Source organism: Nansenia antarctica (assembly GCF_963989245.1).
Source record: "Nansenia antarctica genome assembly, chromosome: 18".
Taxonomy (NCBI): domain Eukaryota; kingdom Metazoa; phylum Chordata; class Actinopteri; order Argentiniformes; family Microstomatidae; genus Nansenia; species Nansenia antarctica.
The window spans coordinates 3,755,140-3,777,963 of NC_137691.1; the positions used below are offsets into that span (position 1 = coordinate 3,755,140).

Below are 22,824 nucleotides of genomic sequence, written 5' to 3' on the forward strand. Positions count from 1 at the left end.
TAGGATTAGGCTTAAGTCTTGTCTGTGAAACCGGCCCATAGAGGGATAGAGAGAGGGGGGAGAGAGAGGGAGGGAGTGGGCCAGAGCTTGGTTGGAGAAAGAGAGAGGGGTATAGAGAGGGAGAGAGATAGGGCTCTCACTGGCACAGCACCAGAATATCTGAAAGACCTTTTGCCAGCATATCAGCCCAATAGAGCTCTCAGGTCTTCTGACACTGGTTTTCTCTGTGTACCACATGTACAAAAGAAGAGATTTGGTGAGGCTGCATTCTCATTTTATGCACTCAAATTGTGGAATGCACTGCCAGTTTACATTAGGGATGCAAACCTAGTCAAAACTAAAACCCCATCTTTTTAAATATTGCCTTTAAATGACTAAATTATTCAATTATTATTATATAATCATTGGAGCACTTTGAGCTGCAACGTTTGCGCTATACAAATAAAAGTTATTAAAAAGTTATATAGGTGGCAGATAGCAAGGTGGGGAGAGTCCTGCAGGAAATCTGTGTTACTGAGCCTGTGGTTTCACATGAACACAGGAAACGCAAAAAAGAATACAAGGAAACGCAAAAAAGAATACAAGAATACAACCTGGCCACATAGTGAACACTGCTTCATAAAACTTCTCTCAGACAACCCAGATATGATATTGCAAAGCATGTAGGGTAATGTAGTACAGGCCTGCTACAGATTCCATAGCCTACAGAGACATGTGCTGCTGATGATGTCACAATAGCAATCTGACCAGATCTCTGACCCAATGCTCTGGTTCTGGTTACCTAGGAGATATCACAGAACTTGATTATGATGTCATAGGTGTGTATATGTATTTATACAGAAGTTATAAAAGCCACAAACAGTGTAGTACCAGACAACGAAGAAGACAAGACAACCATTTACCATTTACAAGTACCAGACAACGAAATCCAGTGAGATGGACATTCTACAGTACCTGAGCCATTTCAAACCTTGTGCTCCTTTTCCTCTGGATCCAAACATATACGACGTTCTGGTGAGATCTTTCTCCAAGGAAGACCTCCGCCGCTTCTTAACTCATCATTTCATAGGAGCTCAGAACCAGAACCAGACCCAGACCCAGAACCAGGGACAGAATCTCCACCTCCAACAGAACCAGGCCCATGGCCATCTGAACAGACCTATACTCCGTGCTGCTGGTGAGTTTCTTAAAGGTCCACTACATACATATATATACTGTATATACTGTAGCCTTGCCACATAAAGCTCTTCAGCATTTACTGATTGATTCAGTTTATATAAATTCATTTTATTTGTATTTCACTTTCTAGTCTTCCAGTTCCAGCCAGCTGTCCCCACAGTCTCTGCTGCTGGTGAGTACATGTCTTAAAGGTGCTAAAACTATATACATATAATGGAATTTGTATTATTTAGACTCATGAATGCATATGATATGTTGTGTCTAGTGACTCTGCACTGTACACTGGATGTAAGCACTTCCACATTAAGTCCAGTGTGTCTGCCACATTGTTTTACTCTACTGTATAACTTGCCACATGAAGATCATCAACATTGACTGATTAATAGAGTTTATTTAAATACATTGTATTTGTATTTCACCCTCCAGCCTTCCTGCCTGACTCCTTCATGGACTGGACTGCAGGACCTCAGCTGGGCGCTTCCCCTCCAGTCTCTGCTGCTGGTAAGGACATTTCAAACACTTAATCAGCCATGACAGGGTTTGTGAGTAAAAAAACATGTTATATCTTTGCACTCAATCAAATTTCAGGACCCTCCTTTCATGACTTTTCCTAGATATGTGCCGTTCTACCACCCAGTGTAGGAAGCAGGATAATTTACAAGCGGCCAACTAGTGGTCGTTGTGTGTAAATAGCAGATTTACATTCTAAAGAGAGGCTCTTTTAGTAGGTAAAAAGGCACAGCTGTTCTAATACGGTCCACAATATATATATTATTGTATATATATAATAGTTTATTTAAATTAATTGTGTTTGTATTTCACACTCTAGCCTTCCTGCCTGCCTCCACCCATGGACACGGTCCTGACTCCTTCATGGACTGGACTGCAGGACCTCAGCTGGGCCACAGCAGCCAGCAGAGTGTCAAAAGGACTTGCGGAAGCATATAGACGGGAGACGACCAGACCACCGACCAGACCACCATACACCACCTGAAGACCCTTTCTAGCCTCTGCCAGAGGCCAGGTCTCACCTAACCCATATTGGGACCAACTGATCTCACCTGACCCATATTGAGACCAACTGGTCTCCTCTGACCCATATTGGGACCAACTGATCTCACCTGACCCATATTGAGACCAACTGATCTCACCTGACCCTTATTGAGACCAACTGGTCTCATCTGACCCATATTGAGACCAACTGATCTCATCTGACCCATATTGAGACCAACTGATCTCACCTGACCCATATTGGGACCAACTGATCTCATCTGACCCATATTGAGACCAACTGATCTCACCTGACCCATATTGAGACCAACTGATCTCACCTGACCCATATTGAGACCAACTGATCTCACCTGACCCATATTGAGACCAACTGATCTCATCTGACCCATATTGAGACCAACTGATCTCATCTGACCCATATTGAGACCAACTGATCTCACCTGACCCATATTGAGACCAACTGATCTCATCTGACCCATATTGAGACCAACTGATCTCACCTGACCCATATTGAGACCAACTGATCTCATCTGACCCATATTGAGACCAACTGATCTCACCTGACCCATATTGGGACCAACTGATCTCACCTGACCCATATTGAGACCAACTGATCTCACCTGACCCTTATTGAGACCAACTGGTCTCATCTGACCCATATTGAGACCAACTGATCTCATCTGACCCATATTGAGACCAACTGATCTCCTCTGACCCATATTGAGACCAACTGATCTCATCTGACCCATATAGGGACCAACTGCCATCCCAGAGTGAGGCCCTGGGTGATGAGCTCCAGGATGGCTGGCCAAAGACCAAACATGTTTATTTGTTATTGTCTATCATGCTATCTTCACCAGGGAATACACAATACAGGCACACAAACACAACACGATACAATAAACCTTTTACAAATTCATTAAGTCTCCTGGTTTTAATACTTTGACTTGAATCTTGACGGTTCAACATGATTATAACATGTTAAATGTCACTTGGCTGAGAAGAATCTGAACGTCTCTTTAAAAGTCATCAAGGCTTTAGGGTTACCCATCCCCATTATCTGCAGACAGCATCACGAGAAGAATAAAGTGTCCAGAAGTATAGTCCCCTAATCTGATCTTCATCATTTGGTCAATCTGTGACATCATTAATCATCATCATCATCATCATCAACCTTCCCTACCCCTAACCATCTCCCGTAACCCTGCCACCCCCCTTTCCCCCTGGACATTGCTGTGTTAATTGTTCCCTGTTCGTTAACTGTGTTTTCTGTTGCTTGTTGTTTCTGTTTTTCCCATACCGCCCCGGAGAAGCGCTATATAAATACAATGAATTATTATTATTATTATCATCATCATCACCACCACACAAAACCAAGGACCTTTATAGCAAGCAATGTTTATTAAAAAAAAATCTCCTACAAGAACTACACAGAATTATATAAGGCCTATTTGATTAAACTACTATTGCTATTACTGTACAATATTGTACCAAAAAAAGAGTGTACCTCTGTAATGTACAACATTGTATATACAAAGCACATCTGGACACAGGTTCTCAGGTAATACAGAGACAACTATAAATAGATTTGACATTACAGTCTTTTTTTTTTCTCTTTTTTTTCTTTTTAGTTCTGGTTGTTTTTCTCAAATGGACATTAAAGAAATGCATATTTAACAATATTCAATAAAAACAAAAGTCATCATCATCCTCACTCCATCAGTTCACACACACGCCAGGCCGTTCAAGTGCACGATGATTGATTTGAGATTAACTTGATAAAATGGGAGACAGAGGATCCCAGCTCCTGGAATACAGCAGAGCCAGGACACACTGTATGTGTGTGTGTGTGTGTGTGTGTGTGTGTGTGTGTGTGCGTGCGTGTGTGTGTGTGCGTGTGTCAATGCCTCTGCACCCAACCACTCCAAACACAAACACGCACATGCGCGTACGGACACACACACACACACACACACACACACACACATGCACGCACACACGCTCGCACACAATCCCTCCAGTTGGCAAGATGAGGTAAGAGGAGCAACACAATTGTAAATACATCTGGAAATACACATTTATATAGAGATTAAAACATTACAACTAGAATCCAACCACCTTGTACAGAGCAGGGGGAACGCAGTAACACAACGACATGTCTGAGGGGGGGGGGGGGGGTAGACAGAGGAGGAGAAGGTGTGTGTGTGTGTGTCTCTGGGGAAGCTGGGCAGAGGGGGAAGAGAGAGAGAGAGAGGGAGGGGAGGCCACGGGAGGAGGGTGGTATATAGTAAATCTGTTTTTACAGAGCAGCGACTTCGTAAAACAGCCGTTTCCGCTCTCCAGCTCTGTCTGGGACCCCCCGAGAGACAACAGGAAGTGCTTCTGCCGCCCAGTGTGCCGCCCCTTCATAGGTCATAGGTCCACTTCATAGGTCATAGGTCATAGGTCCCCTTCATAGGTCGGTTCCCTTTATGATGAGAGGTGAAAGCCTGATGCCCGTTAGATATAGAGAAGTCACTCTCTCTCTCTCTCTCTCTCTCTCACACACACACACACACACACACACACACACACACACACACACACACATCCCTCTCTCAGATGGAAAGCACGCGGGTCGAACCATCTTTGAGCCCCTGCTCACACTCCTCCTCGTGCATACTTAACACGTGCACACTCCTCCAGTACTACACTGTAGGTCTAGGGAGCTCACACGTGCACACTCTTGGGGGAAAAAGGGTAGAGAACTGGAATGCAGCGAGACACACACACACACACACGGCGACAGTTTCGCGTTTTTGCGTTACAAAACAAAACAAAAAACATCGGAAGAAAAAGAAGAAAAGAAAAAACAATAAAACAAAAACAACAACAACAACATTTTGTTCTCAGAAGGCGTGGGTTGGATGAGGGCGTTTGTGCTTCTAAGGAACACTCCGGAAGTTTCCACCACGCTCACAGTCCTCATCTGCACTCTTCCAGTTATCATCATCATCATCATCATCATCATCATCATCATCATCGTCATCGTCATCGTTAGGATTATTAAAACACAAAAAAAGACCGTAAGAAGAATACCCTTTTTTGCTGTTTTGTTTTTCGGAGTAAATAGTTGAGAGATACATGAGCGAGCTATAGGTCTGGGTGGAAGAGAGGAGGAGCCGTCGATCTGGTTATAGAGGCCGACACTGTCACAGCCGCTACCGCTGGTTAGCTGCCACAGAACATGCGCGCACACGCACGCACACATACACACACTCACTCACTCACACAGACACACACACACACACAGACACACACAAACACACAGGTTTCCTTGCTCCCTTATAGGTGTGTGTGTGTGTGTGTGTCTGAGTGTGTTTTGCGTTCGATTCATTCAACAACATGGCGTAAAATATTAAACGCTGGGTTTCCATGGCGCCCACTACACACCTAGAGAGTTCGCGAGAGAGAAGCAGCTTAATGCGTCAAACGACGCTGCCTTTCTCTTTTTTATTGCTACAGAAAGATAAGTTATTATCATAGTTATTATTCAGCGTTTTTGGCCGTGGTTATGCCGTTATCAGCCAGCGGGGGGTGCTGTTGGGGGGAATTCCAGCCTGTAAAGTCTAGTGATATCTTACAGAGTCACAGAGTCTTAGTGGATCGATTGATTATTGATTAATGATCAATTAAACATTCATGTTTAAAAAAACGAATCACCATGGTAACGACAACAATTGCAAAGTCCTCAACAGTCCAGTTCAGCCTTTTTCAACGGAGTCTCTCTTTTTTCCTTTTTCTGTCCATCATCTCTCTCTCTCTCTCCCTCTCTCTCTCCCTCCCTCTCTCCTTCCAGGCAGGTCCATCCAGTCTTTCCCCCTCAGGAGCAGCGGGTCAGTGGGCTGAGAGACAGGTCCAATTGGGTGGTGAGCTCTGCGTTTCACAGTCAAAGTGTCCGAGTCCGGGTCCAGGAAGTGGAACAAACCACTTCCGGGTCGGATCATCCAGTCCTCTAGAGGTTAATAATAATTATAATAATAATAATACAATAAAAAAAAATATAGGAATGGGAAAAACTTCTGGGAAATCTGTCCTTTTTGTCCCGTCTATTCAAAACCACAACAGTGCTCTCTGTCACTCCAATCTGTGTGTAAGGTACGGACACACACACATATACGCGCGCACGCGCACGCACACACACACACACACAAGCACACTCATATGTACAGGTGCCACAGCTCTGTATTGTCATGGTGTGTGTGTGTGTCAGCCCTGAGTCCTGATGCCTTGTCTGTGAGTGGGTGTGGGGGGGGGCAGTCTGTTAGTCAGGGGGGGGGAGGAGGAGAGGTGTGTGTGTGTGTGTGTGTGTGTGTCTGTGTGTGTGTGCGTGTGTGTGTGTTAGTCTGAGAGAGGAACTGTAATCACTAGAGCTGCCAAGAGGGGGCGAGGGAGAGCCATGGTAGGACCTGGGAGGGGAGGAGAGGAGAGGAGGGGAGGGGAGGGGAAAGGGGAGTGGAGGAGAATAGAGGAGAGGGGAGGAGAGGAGAGGAGAGGAGAGGAGGATGAAGGTGTGCTGTGGGTGCTACACGTGGGTCGTGGCTGAGGTGGGGGGGTGTGGCTGAGGTGGGGGGGGTCACCCCCTCAAACGTAAAGCGCTCTGAGCTGGAGGGGAAAGCGCTGTATAGATATATAAGATATAGATATTCAACCCATTATGACCTAGGGTCAACTGTGTTACTTCCACCCCTAAGCTTATAGTTATGATTCTCTTTTTTTTTTGGGGGGGGGGTCCTCTAAACTGGTCCTAAACTGGACAGGACTTATCGTTGGCCTGGGGCGGGGGCGGGGGAGGAGGGGTGTGTGAGGAGGAGTGTGTGTGTGGTGAGGAGGAGGAGGGCGGGGGGAGGGGGCTGGGGGGCACGGTGGAGGTGGGGGACCCCATGGCGGGGCTGCTGCCCCCCCCGGGGCTCTTGGGGAACACCACGGGCTTGGGCCGCGTGGCGGGGGGGCCGCGGGGCTGGAAGGAGGAGGAGGAGAGGGAGGCGGAGGAGGAGGAGAGGGAGGGGGAGGTGGAGGAGGGGAGGAGGGGGCTCCGGGGCTGCTGGCCTTTAGCGGGCCTGAAGGAGGAGGGGACGTCGCTGGCCGAGGAGGCGCTGCGCTGGAGGGGGTGGGTGTGGTGGGGGGCGCCGCCGCCCCCCCCCTCGCAGTCACGCAGCAGGCGGGAGTGGAGGGGGCTGGAGGGCTCCGAGACCATCCCTCCTCCCCCTCCTCCTCCTCCACACACACCCTTCAGCTGCTCCAGGGTGTCCAGTACCACGTCAGGTGTGTGTGTGTGCTTGCCCCCGCCGCTGCTCTGACGCTCCAGCTCACGCAGCTCGTCCAGGGCGGAGGTCATGGCCGCCTCGATGTCCTGGAACACACGTGGGGGGGGGGGGGGGGAGGGGGAGGGGGAGGGGAAGGAGGGAGAGAGAGAGAGAAACATCAAATTTCAAGTTTCATGTTTTTAGTGTTGCGAGGTTAAAGCTTTAAGCTGATTGGTTGGGAGGGAGGGAGGGAGGGGGGCGTGGTTACCTGAGAGCTGTGCTCCACCTGAGCGATGACCTCGGGGTCCAGGGGTCGGTGGTTGCTGAAGCTCTTAGAGCGCCCCGCGCTGGTCGCCTTGCGGAACTGCGGGCTCTCCACCTGAACAATCAATAAAAAAAAACATTGTAAAAATAATAAAAACCCAACTTTTATCTAGAGAACACTTTTAACACGTGAAGTGATTCTAATTCCCTTCACAAACAGTAAGATATTGATAGTGAGGATATTGATAATTATTAGATATTGATAATGAGGATACTGATAATTATTAGATATTGATAATGAGGATACTGATAATTATTAGATATTGATAATGATGATATTGATAATTATTAGATATTGATGATGATGATATTGCTAACTATTAGATATTGATGTGACGGTACCTTGGTCTTGAGGGAGGAGTGTCGTGTGACAGAGTTGAGGATGCTGTGGGCGCTGACGGGCCTCTTGTCCCCCCCCTCCTTCACCAGAGCCCCCCCCACCGGGAGAGAGGCGGTCCTCACCCCCCCGCCGGTCGCCCCCGGAGACGACCCATCGCTCTCAGAGCCCCGGAACGTTCTACGGATACTCCCAGACTCCGGCCTCTTCCTCATCCTGGAGGGGGGGAGAAGAGAGAGAGGGAGGGAGAGGGAGAGGGAGAGAGAGAGAGAGAGGGAGAGAGAGAGAGGGAGACAGACAGAGAGAGAAAGAGAGAAGAGATAGAGTGAGAGAGACACAGAGAGAGAGAGAGAATTACTGAGTTACTGTCTCTCTGTCGACTGTGTTTCTGTATTTGTATCTGTACATTTCCTTTGTGATGGCGATGATGAACTGTGATTGGTCAATGTGTTCCTGACATGCTGAGAGGTGATTGGTGCAGGCAGGCGTCACTCACTTGTTGAGGTTGGCCAGGTAGATGTCAGCCACGTATCTTAGTGTGTGTGTGTGTGTGTGTGTGTGTGTGTGTGTGTGTGTGTGTGTGATTGGTCAACTCACTTGTTGAGGTTGGCCAGGTAGATGTCGGCCACGTGGGCCCCGGTGGGGGAGGCTGCGCTGCTCCTAGTGGACACTCTCTCCTCCTGCAGCTCCGCCTCCGTCTTAGGACTGCCCCGCCCCCCGTCAGCCCTGCACACACACACACACACACACACACACACACACACACGTCTATTAGTATGGGTATTATATGCCTTGAACCACTATGTACTGGTGTTACTGGTCTGTAACTGGTGTATAACTGGTGTATAACTGGTCTAGAACTGGTCTATACTGGTATAACGTACGTGTCCTGTATGAGGATGTACTGGTGTTACTGGTCTATAACTGGTCTATACTGGTCTATAACTGGTCTATACTGGTCTATAACTGGTCTATAACTGGTCTATACTGGTCTATACTGGTCTATAACTGGTCTATACTGGTTTAACGTACGTGTCCTGTATGATGATGTACTGGTGTAACTGGTCTGTAACTGGTGTATAACCAGTATAACATACGTGTCATGTATGAGGATGTACTGGTGGTATATCTTACGTGTCCTGTATGAGGATGTACTGGTGGGGCACCAGGCCGTTGGCCCCGTTGTGCCGTCCCTCCCACCAGTCCTCCGAGGCCCTCTGGAACAGCAGCAGGGCGGCGCCCTTCTGGAACGACAGCTCCCGATTGGTCCGTCCGGTGTAGTCGAAGCGGGCCAGGGCCTCGATGGGGTCAGACTCTGAAACAACCAGGGAGCCTTTCAGAGAGAGAAGAGGGGGGGAGGGAGGGAGGAGGGGGTGGGAGAGGTATTGGGGAGGGAGAGAGGGAGGGACAGAGAGAGAGGGAGGGACAGAGAGAGAGGGGGGTGGAGGGAGAGAGGGAGGGGGGGGGAGGGAGGGGAAGTGAGAGGGAGGGACAGAGAGAGAGAGAGAGAGGGGGGTGGAGGGAGAAGAGAGGGAGGGGAGGAGGGGGGAGAGAGAAGGAGGGACAGAGAGAGAAAGAGGGAGAGAGGGGTGGGGATGGGGAGGCAGAAACAAGGGGAGAGACGGAGAGAGGAAGAAGAAGGGGTGAGTGGGTGAGTGCCAAGCAGGTTAGTGCTGCAGTGGTCGCACAGTGGTCATACAGCGGTCATACAGCGGTCATACAGCGGTCATACAGCGGTCATACAGCGGTCATACAGCGGTTAAGAACTGTGCTCATAAAGGCGGTTAAGGAGTGTTCATCAAGGCGGTTACACAGCGGTAGAGCGGTCAGTATGGAGTCAACAGACAGGCATGGTGACATCTCATAGGCTGGCATAAGCATAGACTGATCTGATGGGGTGAGAAGCATACACTGATCTGATAGGCTGAAGCAGACGTCATGTTAATCTGTGTGTGTGTGTGTGTGTGCGTGTCCATATGTGTGTGTGTATCTGTGTGTGTGTGTGTGTCTGTATGTGTGTGTGTCCATATGTGTGTGTGTGTGTGTGTGTGTGTGTGTGTGTGTGTGTGTGTGTGTGTGTGGTGTGTGTTACTCACCATCCTCGCTGGTGCGCAGCACAGAGACAGTGTCAGGAGCGGGCTCGCTCACCAGGGGGGGCTCGCAGTGAGGACTGTCACTGAGGGGGAGGGAGGGAGGGAGGGAGGGAGGGAGGGAGGGAGAGAGAGACAATAGATTGAGTAACTAGTGAAGCAGCTGGACATTCTGTAATGTTCCCGAAGGAAGGGTGTGTGTGTGTGTGTGTGTGTGTGTGTGTGTGTGTGTGTGTGTGTGTGTGTGTGCCATCTGCGGTCACCGAGGGCTGACACACAGCCCCGTTTCAGATGAATGATCTCACGTGTTTATGAATGAGAGAGTAAAATGCTTTAAACCTGATGTCACAAAGATACCTCCATTCAGCTGGACACACGCACACGCTCTCACACACACACAGACACGCACACGCACACACAGACACACACACACAGACACGCTCTCACACACACACACACTCGCTCTCACGCACACGCACACACAGACACACACACACACACACACACACACACACACACACACACTGGTGCTGAGGTCATAACCATCACCATTACACAAGCTCCAGCAATGACACTCCAGATGGTGTCTCTTTCACTGTGTGTGAGTGTGTGTGTGTGTGTGTGTGTGAGTGTGTGTGTGTGTGTGTGTGAGAAACAGTTCTCAGATCAGCTGGAGCTCATGTTATTGTGTGTGCTCTGTCTATATGTACATGTGTAGCTGATGTTGTTGTGTGTGTGGTGTGTGTGTACATGTGTAGCTCATGTTGTTGTGTGTGTGGTGTGTGTGTGGACATGTATAGCTCATGTTGTGTGTGTGTGGTGTGTGTGTGTACATGTGTAGCTCATGTTGTTGTGTGTGTGGTGTGTATGTGTACATGTGTAGTTCATGATGTTGTGTGTGTGGTGTCTCTGGGTAGCTGTAGGCTGGGGAGAGGCAGGCGTGTGATAGGTTAGTGGTTAGTGGGAGGGGAGGGGGGGGGAGGGGGGAGGGAGGGAGGGAGGGGGGGAAGGAGGGAGGGGGGGAGGGAGGGAGGTTACAGCTGAAAACCAAATATTTGCCTAATCATGTCTCACTGTTGTTTGTGTGTGCAGGCATATGTGAGACAGGGAGTGTGTGAGTGTGTGTGTTTGTGTGTATGTGTGTGTGTGTGAACCCTACACACCCTACACACCCTAACCCTGAGTGTGTGTGTGTATCTGTGTGTATGTGTATGTGTTTGTATGAGTGTATATGTGTGTGTGTGTGTGTGTGTGTGTGTGTGTGTGTGTGTGTGTGTGTGTGTGTGTGTGTGTGTGTACGTGTGTGAGTGCATGTGTGTGTATATGTGTGTGTGTGTGTGTGTGTGTGTGTGTGTGTGTGTGTGTGTGTGTGTGTGTACGTGTGTGAGTGCATGTGTGTGTATCTGTGTGCACGCATGCATGCGTGTGTATGTGTTTGTGTATGTGTGTGTGTGTGTGTGTGTGTGTGTGCGTGTGTGTGTTTGATCTTCTCTCTCTGGGTAAGCTGATCCCCCCCCCCAGACCAGACCAGACCAAACGATCTGAGAACAGTAATGTGTCCCATACACGCTCCCTAAATCACCCCCACCCACACACATCAACCCCACCCCCCCCTACACATACACAGCCTGATCCAACTTCTCTTTATCCAAATATTGCTCCATATTTGTATAGATACATTGCACCATATTTATTTGTACAGACATATTGCACATATTGCCAGTGTGTTGGGGGCGGCTGTGGTACAGGAGGTAGAGCCGCCGTCTAATGATCGCAAGGTTGACAGATCGGTGGTTCGAACCCCCGGCTGGCCACATGTCGAGGTGTCCTTGGGCAAGACACTGAACCCCAAATTGCTCCCAGTGAGCGGGCCGACGCCCTGCATGGTAGCTTGCCGCCATTGGTGTGTGAATGTGTGGATGAGAGGCCGTTGTGAAGCGCTTCGGATATTCACCCATTCACACACACATTCACACACACATTCACACACCAATGGCGGCCAAGCTACCATGCAAGGCGCCGGCCGGCCCGCTCATTGGGAGCAATTTGGGGTTCAGTGTCTTGCCCAAGGACACCTCGACAAGTGGCCAGCCGGGGTTCGAACCACTAATCTGCCGACCTTGCGATCATTAGACACCGGCTCTACCTCCTGCGCCACAGCCGCCCTCTCCTCCCCCACAACCCACCAGGACTACCCTCTCCCTCCTCACCCTCTCCCACCTCCACCCTCTCCCAGCCGTCCCCCCACCCACCCGCCCCCCTCCTCCTCACCAGTAGTCGTCGGCGGCCCCCGGGGGGGTGTATACGGGGCCCTGCAGGTCCCGGGGCCCGGGGAAGATGATGTCGTGGTGGATGATGATGGTCTTGATGAGCTCGTTGACGTGCGCCTGGCAGGACACCTGGTCGTTGCCCTCGGGGACCGCCATCAGGGTGGGGCCGAAGCAGATGGCCAGGTTGTACGGGTCCATCATGTTGTCGTCGTGGTACTGGGACAGGCTGGGGGGGTAGAGTAGGGGGGGGGGGGGGGTAGAGGAGAGGAGGGAGGAGGGGTTACAGGCTGTAGGAGACTCTCGGCTCTACACTCGGTCTCTGGCTTATCATCTTTTCCCCCCCCTCTCCCCTGATGAGATTCTCACACTGATCACATCTAAGTGGGCGACCGCCTGCCCTCTCGATCCTATCCCCTCCCCTCCCCTCTTCTCCAATCCATTTCCTCCAACATCCTTCCTAACCGTACCACCGTAATCAACTCCTCTACTCTATCCACACAGGATCTGTCCCGGCCGCCTTCAAAACAGCCAGAGTCAAGCCTCTCCTCGAGAAAGCAACCCTTGACCCCGTCCTCTGTCCACAACTACAGAACGGTTCACTCCACTCCTCCACCTCTACGCCGACACGGCATCACTTCAATGCCGCTTAGCCATTTAGCCATCCGTGACTGTGTGTGTGTGTGTGTGTGTGTGTGTGTGGGGGGGGGTGTGAGTAACTCACTAGTTGAGGAAGGCGAACAGGTATCTCATGATGATGAGGGTGTTGCTGGGCAACGACAGCAGAACCTTCCGGATGTGGACCGCCCTCTCCTGGAGACTCTCCATCGCTGGAACACACACACACACACACACACACACACACAGGGGTTGATTAAAACACACACAGGGGTTGGGCCGGTGTTAGCATACAGAGTACAAGCTTACACACCTTTACTTTGCCATGACACCCTACCAAGCATAGGAGCTGATGTTTATTAAATATGAATATGATGGTGTAGGACACGCACAAGACCATGACCAGCTACACTGTGGAACACTCTGAGTCTGCTATCGTTGGCAGAGAGAGAGAGAGAGGGGGGGAGAGGGGGAGAGAGGGAGAGAAGGAGGAGAGAGTGTGTGTGAGAGAGAGAGAGGGAGAGAGAGAGAGAGATAGAGAGGGAGAGAAAGTGTGAGAGAGAGAGAGGGAAAGGGAGAGAGAGAGGGAGAGAGAGAGAGGGGGAGAGAGGGGGAGAGAGAGCGAGAGGGAGGGGGAGAGAGAGAGAAGGAGGGAGAGAGAGAGGGAGTGAGAGAGAGATAGAGAGGGAGAGAAAGTGAGAGAGAGAGAGAGAGGGAAAAAGAGAGAGAGAGGGAGGGAGAGAGGGAGAAGAAAAGGTTGTGAAGGTAGGTAAACAAACACACACACTGCTCTCCTCCAGGATGGAGGGATCAGATTACCCTGGCGGAGGGGGAGGGGGAGGGGTAGGGGGAGGGGAAGAGTTGTGTCGGTGTAAAAACAAAAAAGAAAGAAAAAAGAGAGACATTTTGGATTCAAACCAGACGACAGAGGCGGGGACCAGGAGAGAGAGAGAGAGAGAGAGAGAGAGAGAGAGAGAGAGGGAGGAAGGGAGAGAGAGAGAGAGAGGGAGGAAGGGGGAGAGGGAGGGAGAGAGAGGGAGGAAGGGAGAGAGAGAGAGAGAGGGAGGAAGGGAGAGAGAGGGAGAGAGAGACAGAGACAGGAGAGCTGTCTCTCTCTGTGGCTGCAGCCAGCTAGCGAACGAACATTAGCAGTGTGCAGGCGAAGTCCTACGTCGGTAAAAACAAGCATTCGAAAAGGGAATTCAACGTTATAACTGCACAGACTTTGGTGAACGTGCTGTGTCTGTCTGGTTCATGTGATTTGGATTTGAAGGGTTTATTATTAGCGGTGTTAGAAGGTAGCTGAAGAACTCAGATAAGACAGCTTCATTCAGCTGGCACACACACGCCCACACACACACACACACGCCCACACACAACCACACACACACACACACACACACACACACCCTCACACAAACCCACACACACACACACACACACACACACACACACACACACACACACACACACGCGCGCACCCCCCCACACACACAGGCCTGGCTGCCACTCACAGACACAGGATATGATTTCGTGGAAGACCTCCTTGGGGAACAGCGCCTGGTCCAGGCCTCTGAAGTAGAGCTTGAGCACCCCGGCGATGGAGTCCATGTCATGGTCGTTCTGGTCCCCCGCCAACGGGTCCTCGCCTGGTTACCATGGAGACGGACAGAGAGAGAGAGAGAGAGAGAGAGAGACAGTCAGCTGGTGGTCACCATGGAGACAGACAGTCAGCTGGCGGTCACCATGGAGACAGACAGTCAGCTGGCGGTTACCATGGAGAAAGATAGTCGGCTGGTGGTTACCATGGAGACTAACACAGAGACGGTCAGCTGGTGGTTACCATGGAGACTAACACAGAGACGGTCAGCTGGTGGTTACCATGGACGACAGACACACAGAGACAGTCAGCTGGTGGTTACCATGGACGACAGACACACAGAGACAGAGAGTCTGTCTCCATGGTAACAACAAGCTGACCGTCTCTGTCTGTCTGTCTGTCTGTCTGTCTCCATGGTAACCACCAGCTGACTGTCTCTGTCTCCGAGAGACAGTCAATCAAGAAGACTGCATGATCTACACAGTGTAGTTCTTCCCAGGGCAGGGTGTATGCTGGGTGATGGAGTCTTACCTCTCTCAAAGGCGTTCTTGATGTCGTTGACCTCCACCTGCGACCCCGACACTCTGAATATACCCTCATGTTGAAGACCTGCAGAGAGAGGGGGGGGGGGAGAGAGAGACAGAGAAAGAAAGAGAGAGGGGGGGAGACAGAGAGAGAGACATGTTTAATAATTTCTTTATTCGAGTCATACATTACATTCTTTTGTTTGTTTTTTATCTCCACACATTTGGCAATGTAATATGAATAAAGCCGTTTGAATTGAGAGAGAGAGAGAGAGAGAGAGAGAGAGAGAGAGAGAGAGAGAGAGAGAGAGAGAGAGAGAGACGAGACGAAGCAAGCCAATCAGCCAATCAACCAATCAACGAGCAGAGTAAAGGATCCTCAACCAATCACATCATCAGGGAACAGTGTTTCCTCACCATGGCAACTGATGAAGCGGATGCAGCTGCCCACCATCAGAGGGATCACCTGACACTCCTGAGACAGAGGGAAGAGAGGAGAGGGGGATGTTAAAGGAGGGAGGAGAGGGGGGGGAGGAGAGGGGGATGTTAAAGGAGGGATGAGAGGGGGAGGAGAGGGGGATGTTAAAGGAGGGATGAGAGGGGGAGGAGGAGAGGGGGATGTTAAAGGAGGGATGAGAGGGAAGAGAGGAGAGGGGGATGTTAAAGGAGGGATGAGAGGGAAGAGAGGAGAGGGGGATGAGAAGGAGGGATGAGAGGAGGAGGAGGGGGGGGGGAGGAGAGGGGGATGTTAAAGGAGGGAAGAGAGGAGAGGGGGATGTTAAAGGAGGGATGAGAGGGGGAGGAGGGGGGGGGGATGAGAGGGGGAGGAGGGGGAGGAGGGGGGGGAGGAGAGGAGGATACATCCTGGTTTTCCTCCACACAAAAGAGCAGTTTAGCCTCAGAGTCTAAGCACACACACACACACACACACACACAGACACAGACACAGACACACACACAGATACACACAGACACAGACACAGACACACACACAGACACAGACACACACACAGACACAGACACAGACACAGACACACACACACACACACACACACACACACACACACACAGACACACACACTGACACACACACACACACACACAGACACACACACACACACACTCATCCAGGAGGGAAAGGTGTGGAATAGAGGGGGAAACAGATTCCAGCTGTTGCTAGGAGACGGCCTCTTCCCTTCTCCCTTTGTTTGTTTAGGGGAATCTGGAGCACGCTGTGTGTGTGTGTGTGTGTGTGTGTGTGTGTGTGCGTGTATCTTGCTGGAACGGACACGTGTCTGTTGTGTGTTCTCTGTGCAGAACAAGCGGTGGGTCCTGTATGGGTCTGTGTGTGTGTGTGTGTGTGTGTGTGTGTGTGCTCATCTCAGAAGAAAACCAGACTGGCGTGTCATACCCCACGTCTACCACCAGGAGGAGCCCAACCCAACTGACGGTTTCACCCAGAACGAGAAAATCAGTGTGTGTTTCTGTCTGCATTCTGCAATGATGATGCAACACTGGCATAACACAACACAGAGGCATGGTTGGGCTGGGTGAGGGCACCAGGGGGGCACAGATACATAGATAGTTACTTTATTGATCGGTCGGTAGATAGATTGGTACTTTATTGATCCCCGAGGAGAAATTAAGGGGAGATTAAGTGGAAATAATTATAATAATAATAATAACTTTTATTTGTATAGCACTTTTCCTGCAAGCATTGCAGCTCAAAGTGCTCCAATCATTATATAATCATCATTTAATAATTTAGTCATGTAAAGGCAATATTAAAAAGATGTTTTTTTTGTCTTGACTTGAACATAATTTCGCTGAGGTTGCATCCCTAATGTAAACTGGCAGTGCATTCCACAATCTGGGTGCATAAAATGAGAATGCAGCCTCACCAGATCTCTTCTTTTGTACATGTGGTACACAGGAAAGCCAGCGTCAGAAGACCTGAGAGCTCTATTGGGCTGATATGCTAGCAGAAGACCTGAGAGCTCTATTGGGCTGATATGCTATCTTTCAGATATTCTGGTGCTGTGCCAGTGAGATCTTAATAAACAAGCAGAAGATCTTGAAATCTATTCTGAATTTAACAGGAAGCCAGTGTAGAGTCTCTAAACTCTCGCTGCTGCATAGATAGGCATAGATAGATACACAGATAGGTACTTTATTGATGGGTCGGTAGATAGATTGGTACTTTATTGCTCCCCGAGGAGAGATTAAGGGGAGATTATGAGGAAATAGGCCTGGATAGGATAAGAGACCGCTGTGTGACTATGGTAACCATAACACACCATAACGCACACACACACACACACACACACACACACACACACACACACACAGGCAAACAAACACTCCCAACAGAGAGAGACAATTACCTGCTTCCGTAATGAAGAGTTCCGCCCTTCCACTGAAAAGAGAGAGAGAGGGAGGGGAGAGAGAGAGGGAGGGGGAGAGAGGGAGAGAGAGAGGGAGGGGAGAGAGGGAGAGAGAGAGAGGGAGAGAGAGAGGGAGGGGGAGAGAGGGAGAGAGAGAGGGAGCGGGAGAGAGGGAGAGAGAGAGGGAGGGGGGAGAGGGAGAAAGAGAGAGAGAGGGAGCGAGAGAAGGGGGTGAAGAAGAGGGAGAAAAAGAGAGAGAAACCATAGTCTGTCATTATGCTTCCAGAGGTACTATTTATAGTATACACATGTGTCTACACACACACACACACACACACCCACACACACACACACACACACACACACACACACACACACACACACACACACACACACACACACGCAGGCAAAGATCATACCCTTGCATGCCAACAAATAGAAACTGGCTACTATGGAATTTATGTGTGAGACGGAAGAGAGAGAAAGAGAGAGAGGGAGAGAGAGAGAGAGAGAGGGAGAGAGAGAGAGAGAGAGGGAGAGAGAGAGAGAGAGAGAGTGTGTTTCTGTACCACACCTACCTGGCAAGACAACAGACAGTCTTCTGACCTAGAGGAGAGAACAGGGAGGAAGAGGGGGAGGAAGAGGGGGAGGGGAGAGAAGGGAGAAGAGAAGAGAGTTATAGCACAGGCAGGACACAGGAGGAAATGGCCACAGCTGGACACACACACACACACACACACACACTGACCGATTCTGCCCTCACTGTACTCACACGTACACACACACACGTGTACACACACACGAACACACGTACACACACCTTTTCCTGTGGGACACACACTCCTGATACACGCGTCCCAGAGGAACCTCCCCAACACACAGCTGCATCCACAGATGGCCTGCTACTGCACACACACACACACACACACACACACACACACACACACACACACACACTGCCCCCCCTCCCCACACACACCCCCACCCCCCCCCCCCCCACACACACACACACACACACACACACACACACTCCCCCATCCTGACCCCTGCGTGGAGCCTCGTGTCTCCCAGCACACGTTGGCTCTCTCTGGCTGCTCTGCCTCACTCCCAGGGCTCTCCTGGAAATCCCCCCCCGACACACACACACACACACACACACACACTGCCCCCCCCCACACACACACACACACACACTGCCCCTCCCCCACACACACACACGCACACACACATGTTTGGCCCAGAAAATAAACAACTTAAAAACCCTCTGGGCTGCTGAATCATCTGCCTCTCTAGGTAACTACTCACCTGTGTGTGTGTGTGTGTGTGTGTGTGTGTGTGTGTGTGTGACTCACTCTCTCCCAGGGTCTTCTCGATCAGGTCGTGTTTGGCCTCCAGCTTGGTGATCAGGTTCCTGCCCTCCATGAACTCTTCAGCTTCTACAACACAGAGAGGGTGTGTGTGTGTGTTAGGATACGGTGCAGAAAAAATACACAATCCAAACTGATTAAAACATTTACAAAAGTCAAGCAGCCAATCATTTACATTTACATTTTTGGCGTTTAGCAGACGCCTTATTCCAAAGCGACTTACAATCAATACATTTGACTAAGCAAGTGAATCATCAATCCACCAGTCGTAGCAGGAAGGGTAATCTACGCTCAGGCCTGGGGCCATTGGCAGTCTCCGTGATGGAAGGATTTTTAAATATTTTTTTATATTAGACACTGGAGAAACAGTACAAGGGGGGCAGTAGAAATCTTAGGAACACAGTAAAGGGGAAAATCTGGTGTCTCAGGAGACACAGTGCTGGGGGGGTAGTAGATGTCTACTACCCCCAGCACTGCGTCAGCACTGCGTCTCCTGAGACACCCGCTAGCAATCACAATCCTCCTTTTTTGGTCACCCTGACAAAACCGAACCGAACCTAGCTATAGAAGAACCACCATTTTGTGACACCATTTTGATAACACTCCTCCTCCTCCTCCTCCTCCTCCTCCTCCTCTGTGATTGGCTCTCTCACCGTGAAGTAGAACTGCTCTGTCTCCTGCTGATTGGCCCTCCGCTTGGCCAGGCTGGGCTTGCTGAGATATGATTCGCTGACGGTGGACTTGACCGACTCCATGCTGTTGCTGTGTGGAAACACTCGCTGACATCGTAGTCCTCCACCGTCACCATGTCCTGGATGGTCGACAGGGTGGCCTCCATGGTCTTCTTCACCTGGGGGGGGGAAGGAGGGGGGAGAGGAGTGATGGAAGGGAGTGGGAGGGGGGGAGGGGAGAGAGGAGAGGGGAAAGGAGAGGGAGGGAGTGGGGAAAGGAGAGGGAGGAGAGACATGAGCAAAAAGTGTGAGGGAGAGAGAAGAGAGGTTAGAAAAGGCAGGTGAGTTGGGTAGTGTGGTGGAGGGTGAGGTGTGTGTGTGTGTGTGTGTGTGTGTGTGTGTGTGTGTGTGTGTGTGTGTGTGTGTACCTCCTCGTTCTCTATGGTGAGGGTGGAGAGGCGTGACTGCAGCTGCTGGCACCTCTGGAGCAGCTCTCCCTCCAACGGCTGCTGGGCACAGACCACCCCCCATCTGAGGGAGGGGGGAGGGGGAGGGAGGGGGGAGGGAGGGAGGGGGAGGGAGGGGGGGGGGGCGGTGGGAAAGGGAGAGAAGGAGGGAGGGGGAAGAGGGAGGGGGAGAGGGAGGGGGGGAGGGAGGGGGGAAGAGGTAGGGAGGGGGGAGGGGGGGGGGGCGGTGGGAAGGGAGAGAAGGAGGGAGGGGGAAGAGGGAGGGGGAGGGAGGGGAGGAGGGAGGGGGGAGGGAGGGAGGAAGAGGGGGGGAGGGGAGGGGGGAGGGGGAGGGAGGGAGGGTGGAGGGGGGGGGAGGGGGGAGAGGGAGGGGAGGAGGGAGGGAGGGGGCGAGAGGTAGGGAGGGGGGAGCGGGCAAGAGGGAGGGAGGGGAGAGAGAGGGGGGGGAGAGAAGGACGGAGGGGGAAGAGGGAGGGGGAGAGGGAGGGGAGGGAGAGGGGGGGGAGGGAGGGAGGGAGGGGGAAGAGGGAGGGGGGGAGGGGGGAGAGGGAGGGGAGGAGGGAGGGGAGAGAGAGGGAGGGAGGGGGGAGGGGAGGGAGAGGGGGGGGAGGGAGGGGGAAGAGGGGGGGGGAGGGAGGGGGGAGGGGAGGGAGAGGGGGGGAGGGAGGGAGGGAGGGGGGAAGAGGGGGGGGGAGGGAGGGGGGAGGGGAGGGAGAGGGAGGGAGGGGGAAGAGGGAGGGGGGGGAGGAGGGAGGGGGGGGGAGGGAGGGGAGGGAGGAAGAGGGAGGTTGTGTTGAATTCACACACAGATGCAAATCAGTAGGGATGGGGCGTTTTTTTTACGGTGAAACCGTTAAACCGCTGTTGTTTTTCAAAAAATAGCAACATTCTATTTCAATAATACCGTCATAAAGCGCACGCACACGCACACACATACATTCTCTCTCTCACCACACACACACCTCCTTCCCTTCACCCTCCCTTCTCCTCCCTCCCTCTCCCTCCCTCCCTCCCTCCCTCTCCCTCCCTCCTCCCTCCCTCTCCCTCCCCCCTCCCCATACGTACCGTGTCTCCCATGTGCGACTGGAAGTCGAAGCGCACGGGGGGGCAGAAGACGTTGTTGTAGGTCTCCATCAGACGCTGCTTGTCCCCGTTGGGCTCCAGGCTCTCCGCCGCCCCCTCCAGGCCCTCCAGGCCCGCGTGCTTGGACGCCTCCACGTTCAGCTCAGCCGACAGGTAGGTACGCAGGGCCCGGTGCAGGCTGGCGTGGTAGCCCAGGTCACAGCACTGAGGGTGGGGGGGGGGGGAGGGAGGGCGGGAGGGAGGGGGTGGGGGGGGGGGAGAGGGGGGGAGAGGGATGGGAGAGGGGAGAGATGGGGAGAGAGAGAGGGGGTGGTGGTTAGCATGTTATAGTAAAACATCTAAACATTTATCCTTCTTCAACTGACTGAAACAACAACAGCCTATTTAGAAAAAACACCTGAATGTGACACATCTATAACACATCTATAACACATCTATGACACATCTATAACACATCTATAACACATCTATAACACATCTATAACACATCTATAACAATGAATGACAGAAGTACACATCACAGGATGTTGTCAACTGCCATTGACATCCATTCCATTCAGACATGGTTAGCATGGTGCCTGCTAACAGGTGAAAGGATGCTAAGCGCTAACCTATCAGTCATGATGAGTGAAGGATGCTAACCGCTAACCTATCAGTCATGAGTGTAAGGATGCTAAGCGCTAACATCTCAGTCATGGTGAGAGAAGGACGCTAACCGCTAACCCATCAGTCATGAGTCTAAGGATGCTAACCGCTAAACTATCAGTCATGGTGAGTGAAGGAGCGTTAGCGCTCTTTATGGGCCAACCAGAGGGGGGGTGCCCCCAGGGGCGGGAGAGAGTCACACAACGATGAGAAGAGAGGAGGGAGGGAGGGAGAGGAGGGGGAGGAGGGGGAGGCCTGCCAGGGGGCCCTCATTAAGGAGCCCTGAGGCTGATGGGAAGGACTGGCGGGGGGACGCCACTAGTCTACCTGCTGTGATGTCAGACAGGTCCGTGGATGTGTGTTGGTGTGTGTGTGTGTGTGTGTGTGTGTTGTGTGTGTGTGTGTGTGACTGTGTACTCACGTCTATGATGTCAGACAGGTCATGGATGTGTGTGTGTGAGTGTGTACTCACGTCTATGATGTCAGACAGGTCATGGATGTGTGTGTGTGTGTGTGTGTGTGTGTGTGTGTGTGTGTGTGTACTCACGTCTATGATGTCAGACAGGTCATGGATGTGTGTGAGTGTGTACTCACGTCTATGATGTCAGACAGGTCATGATGTGTGTGTGTGTGTGTGTGAGTGTGTACTCACGTCTATGATGTCAGACAGGTCATGGATGTGTGTGTGTGTGTGTGAGTGTGTACTCACGTCTATGATGTCAGAGAGGTCATGGATGTAGTACTTGAACACGCAGCTGTTGGTGGCCTCCAGGGCAGAAGGTACTCGTTCCTGGCCTTCACCGCCTTCAGCTTGTTCTCTGTGTACTTAGCCCTGCCTCTGAGGGGGGGGGGGGGGAGGGGGAGGGGAGGGAGAGGGAGAGGGAGAAAGAGGGAGAGAGAGGGAGGGAGAGGGAGAGGGAGAGAGAGAGGAGGGGGAGAGGGAGGGAGAGGGAGAGGGAGGAGAGAGGGAGG

The 22,824-nt window shown here is 51.4% G+C and overlaps 1 protein-coding gene across 1 annotated transcript in view; it reads right to left on the minus strand.

The window, feature by feature from the left end:
• Window positions 1–6,976: 6,976 nt before the first annotated feature.
• srgap2 (SLIT-ROBO Rho GTPase activating protein 2) overlaps window positions 6,977–22,824 on the minus strand; it is a gene marked incomplete at both ends in the record, with an annotated part of 44,349 nt that continues 28,501 nt past the window's right edge. The window contains 23 exon segments of the mRNA XM_080548503.1: window positions 6,977–7,582; window positions 7,744–7,854; window positions 8,142–8,352; window positions 8,734–8,862; window positions 9,271–9,469; window positions 10,233–10,312; window positions 12,498–12,722; window positions 13,218–13,323; window positions 14,626–14,760; window positions 15,243–15,320; window positions 15,653–15,710; window positions 17,620–17,643; window positions 17,645–17,651; window positions 18,198–18,225; window positions 18,972–19,049; window positions 19,052–19,055; window positions 19,640–19,755; window positions 19,758–19,836; window positions 20,086–20,184; window positions 20,186–20,188; window positions 21,190–21,411; window positions 22,562–22,629; window positions 22,632–22,690. Coding sequence (XP_080404629.1) covers window positions 6,977–7,582; window positions 7,744–7,854; window positions 8,142–8,352; window positions 8,734–8,862; window positions 9,271–9,469; window positions 10,233–10,312; window positions 12,498–12,722; window positions 13,218–13,323; window positions 14,626–14,760; window positions 15,243–15,320; window positions 15,653–15,710; window positions 17,620–17,643; window positions 17,645–17,651; window positions 18,198–18,225; window positions 18,972–19,049; window positions 19,052–19,055; window positions 19,640–19,755; window positions 19,758–19,836; window positions 20,086–20,184; window positions 20,186–20,188; window positions 21,190–21,411; window positions 22,562–22,629; window positions 22,632–22,690 — 2,725 coding nt within the window.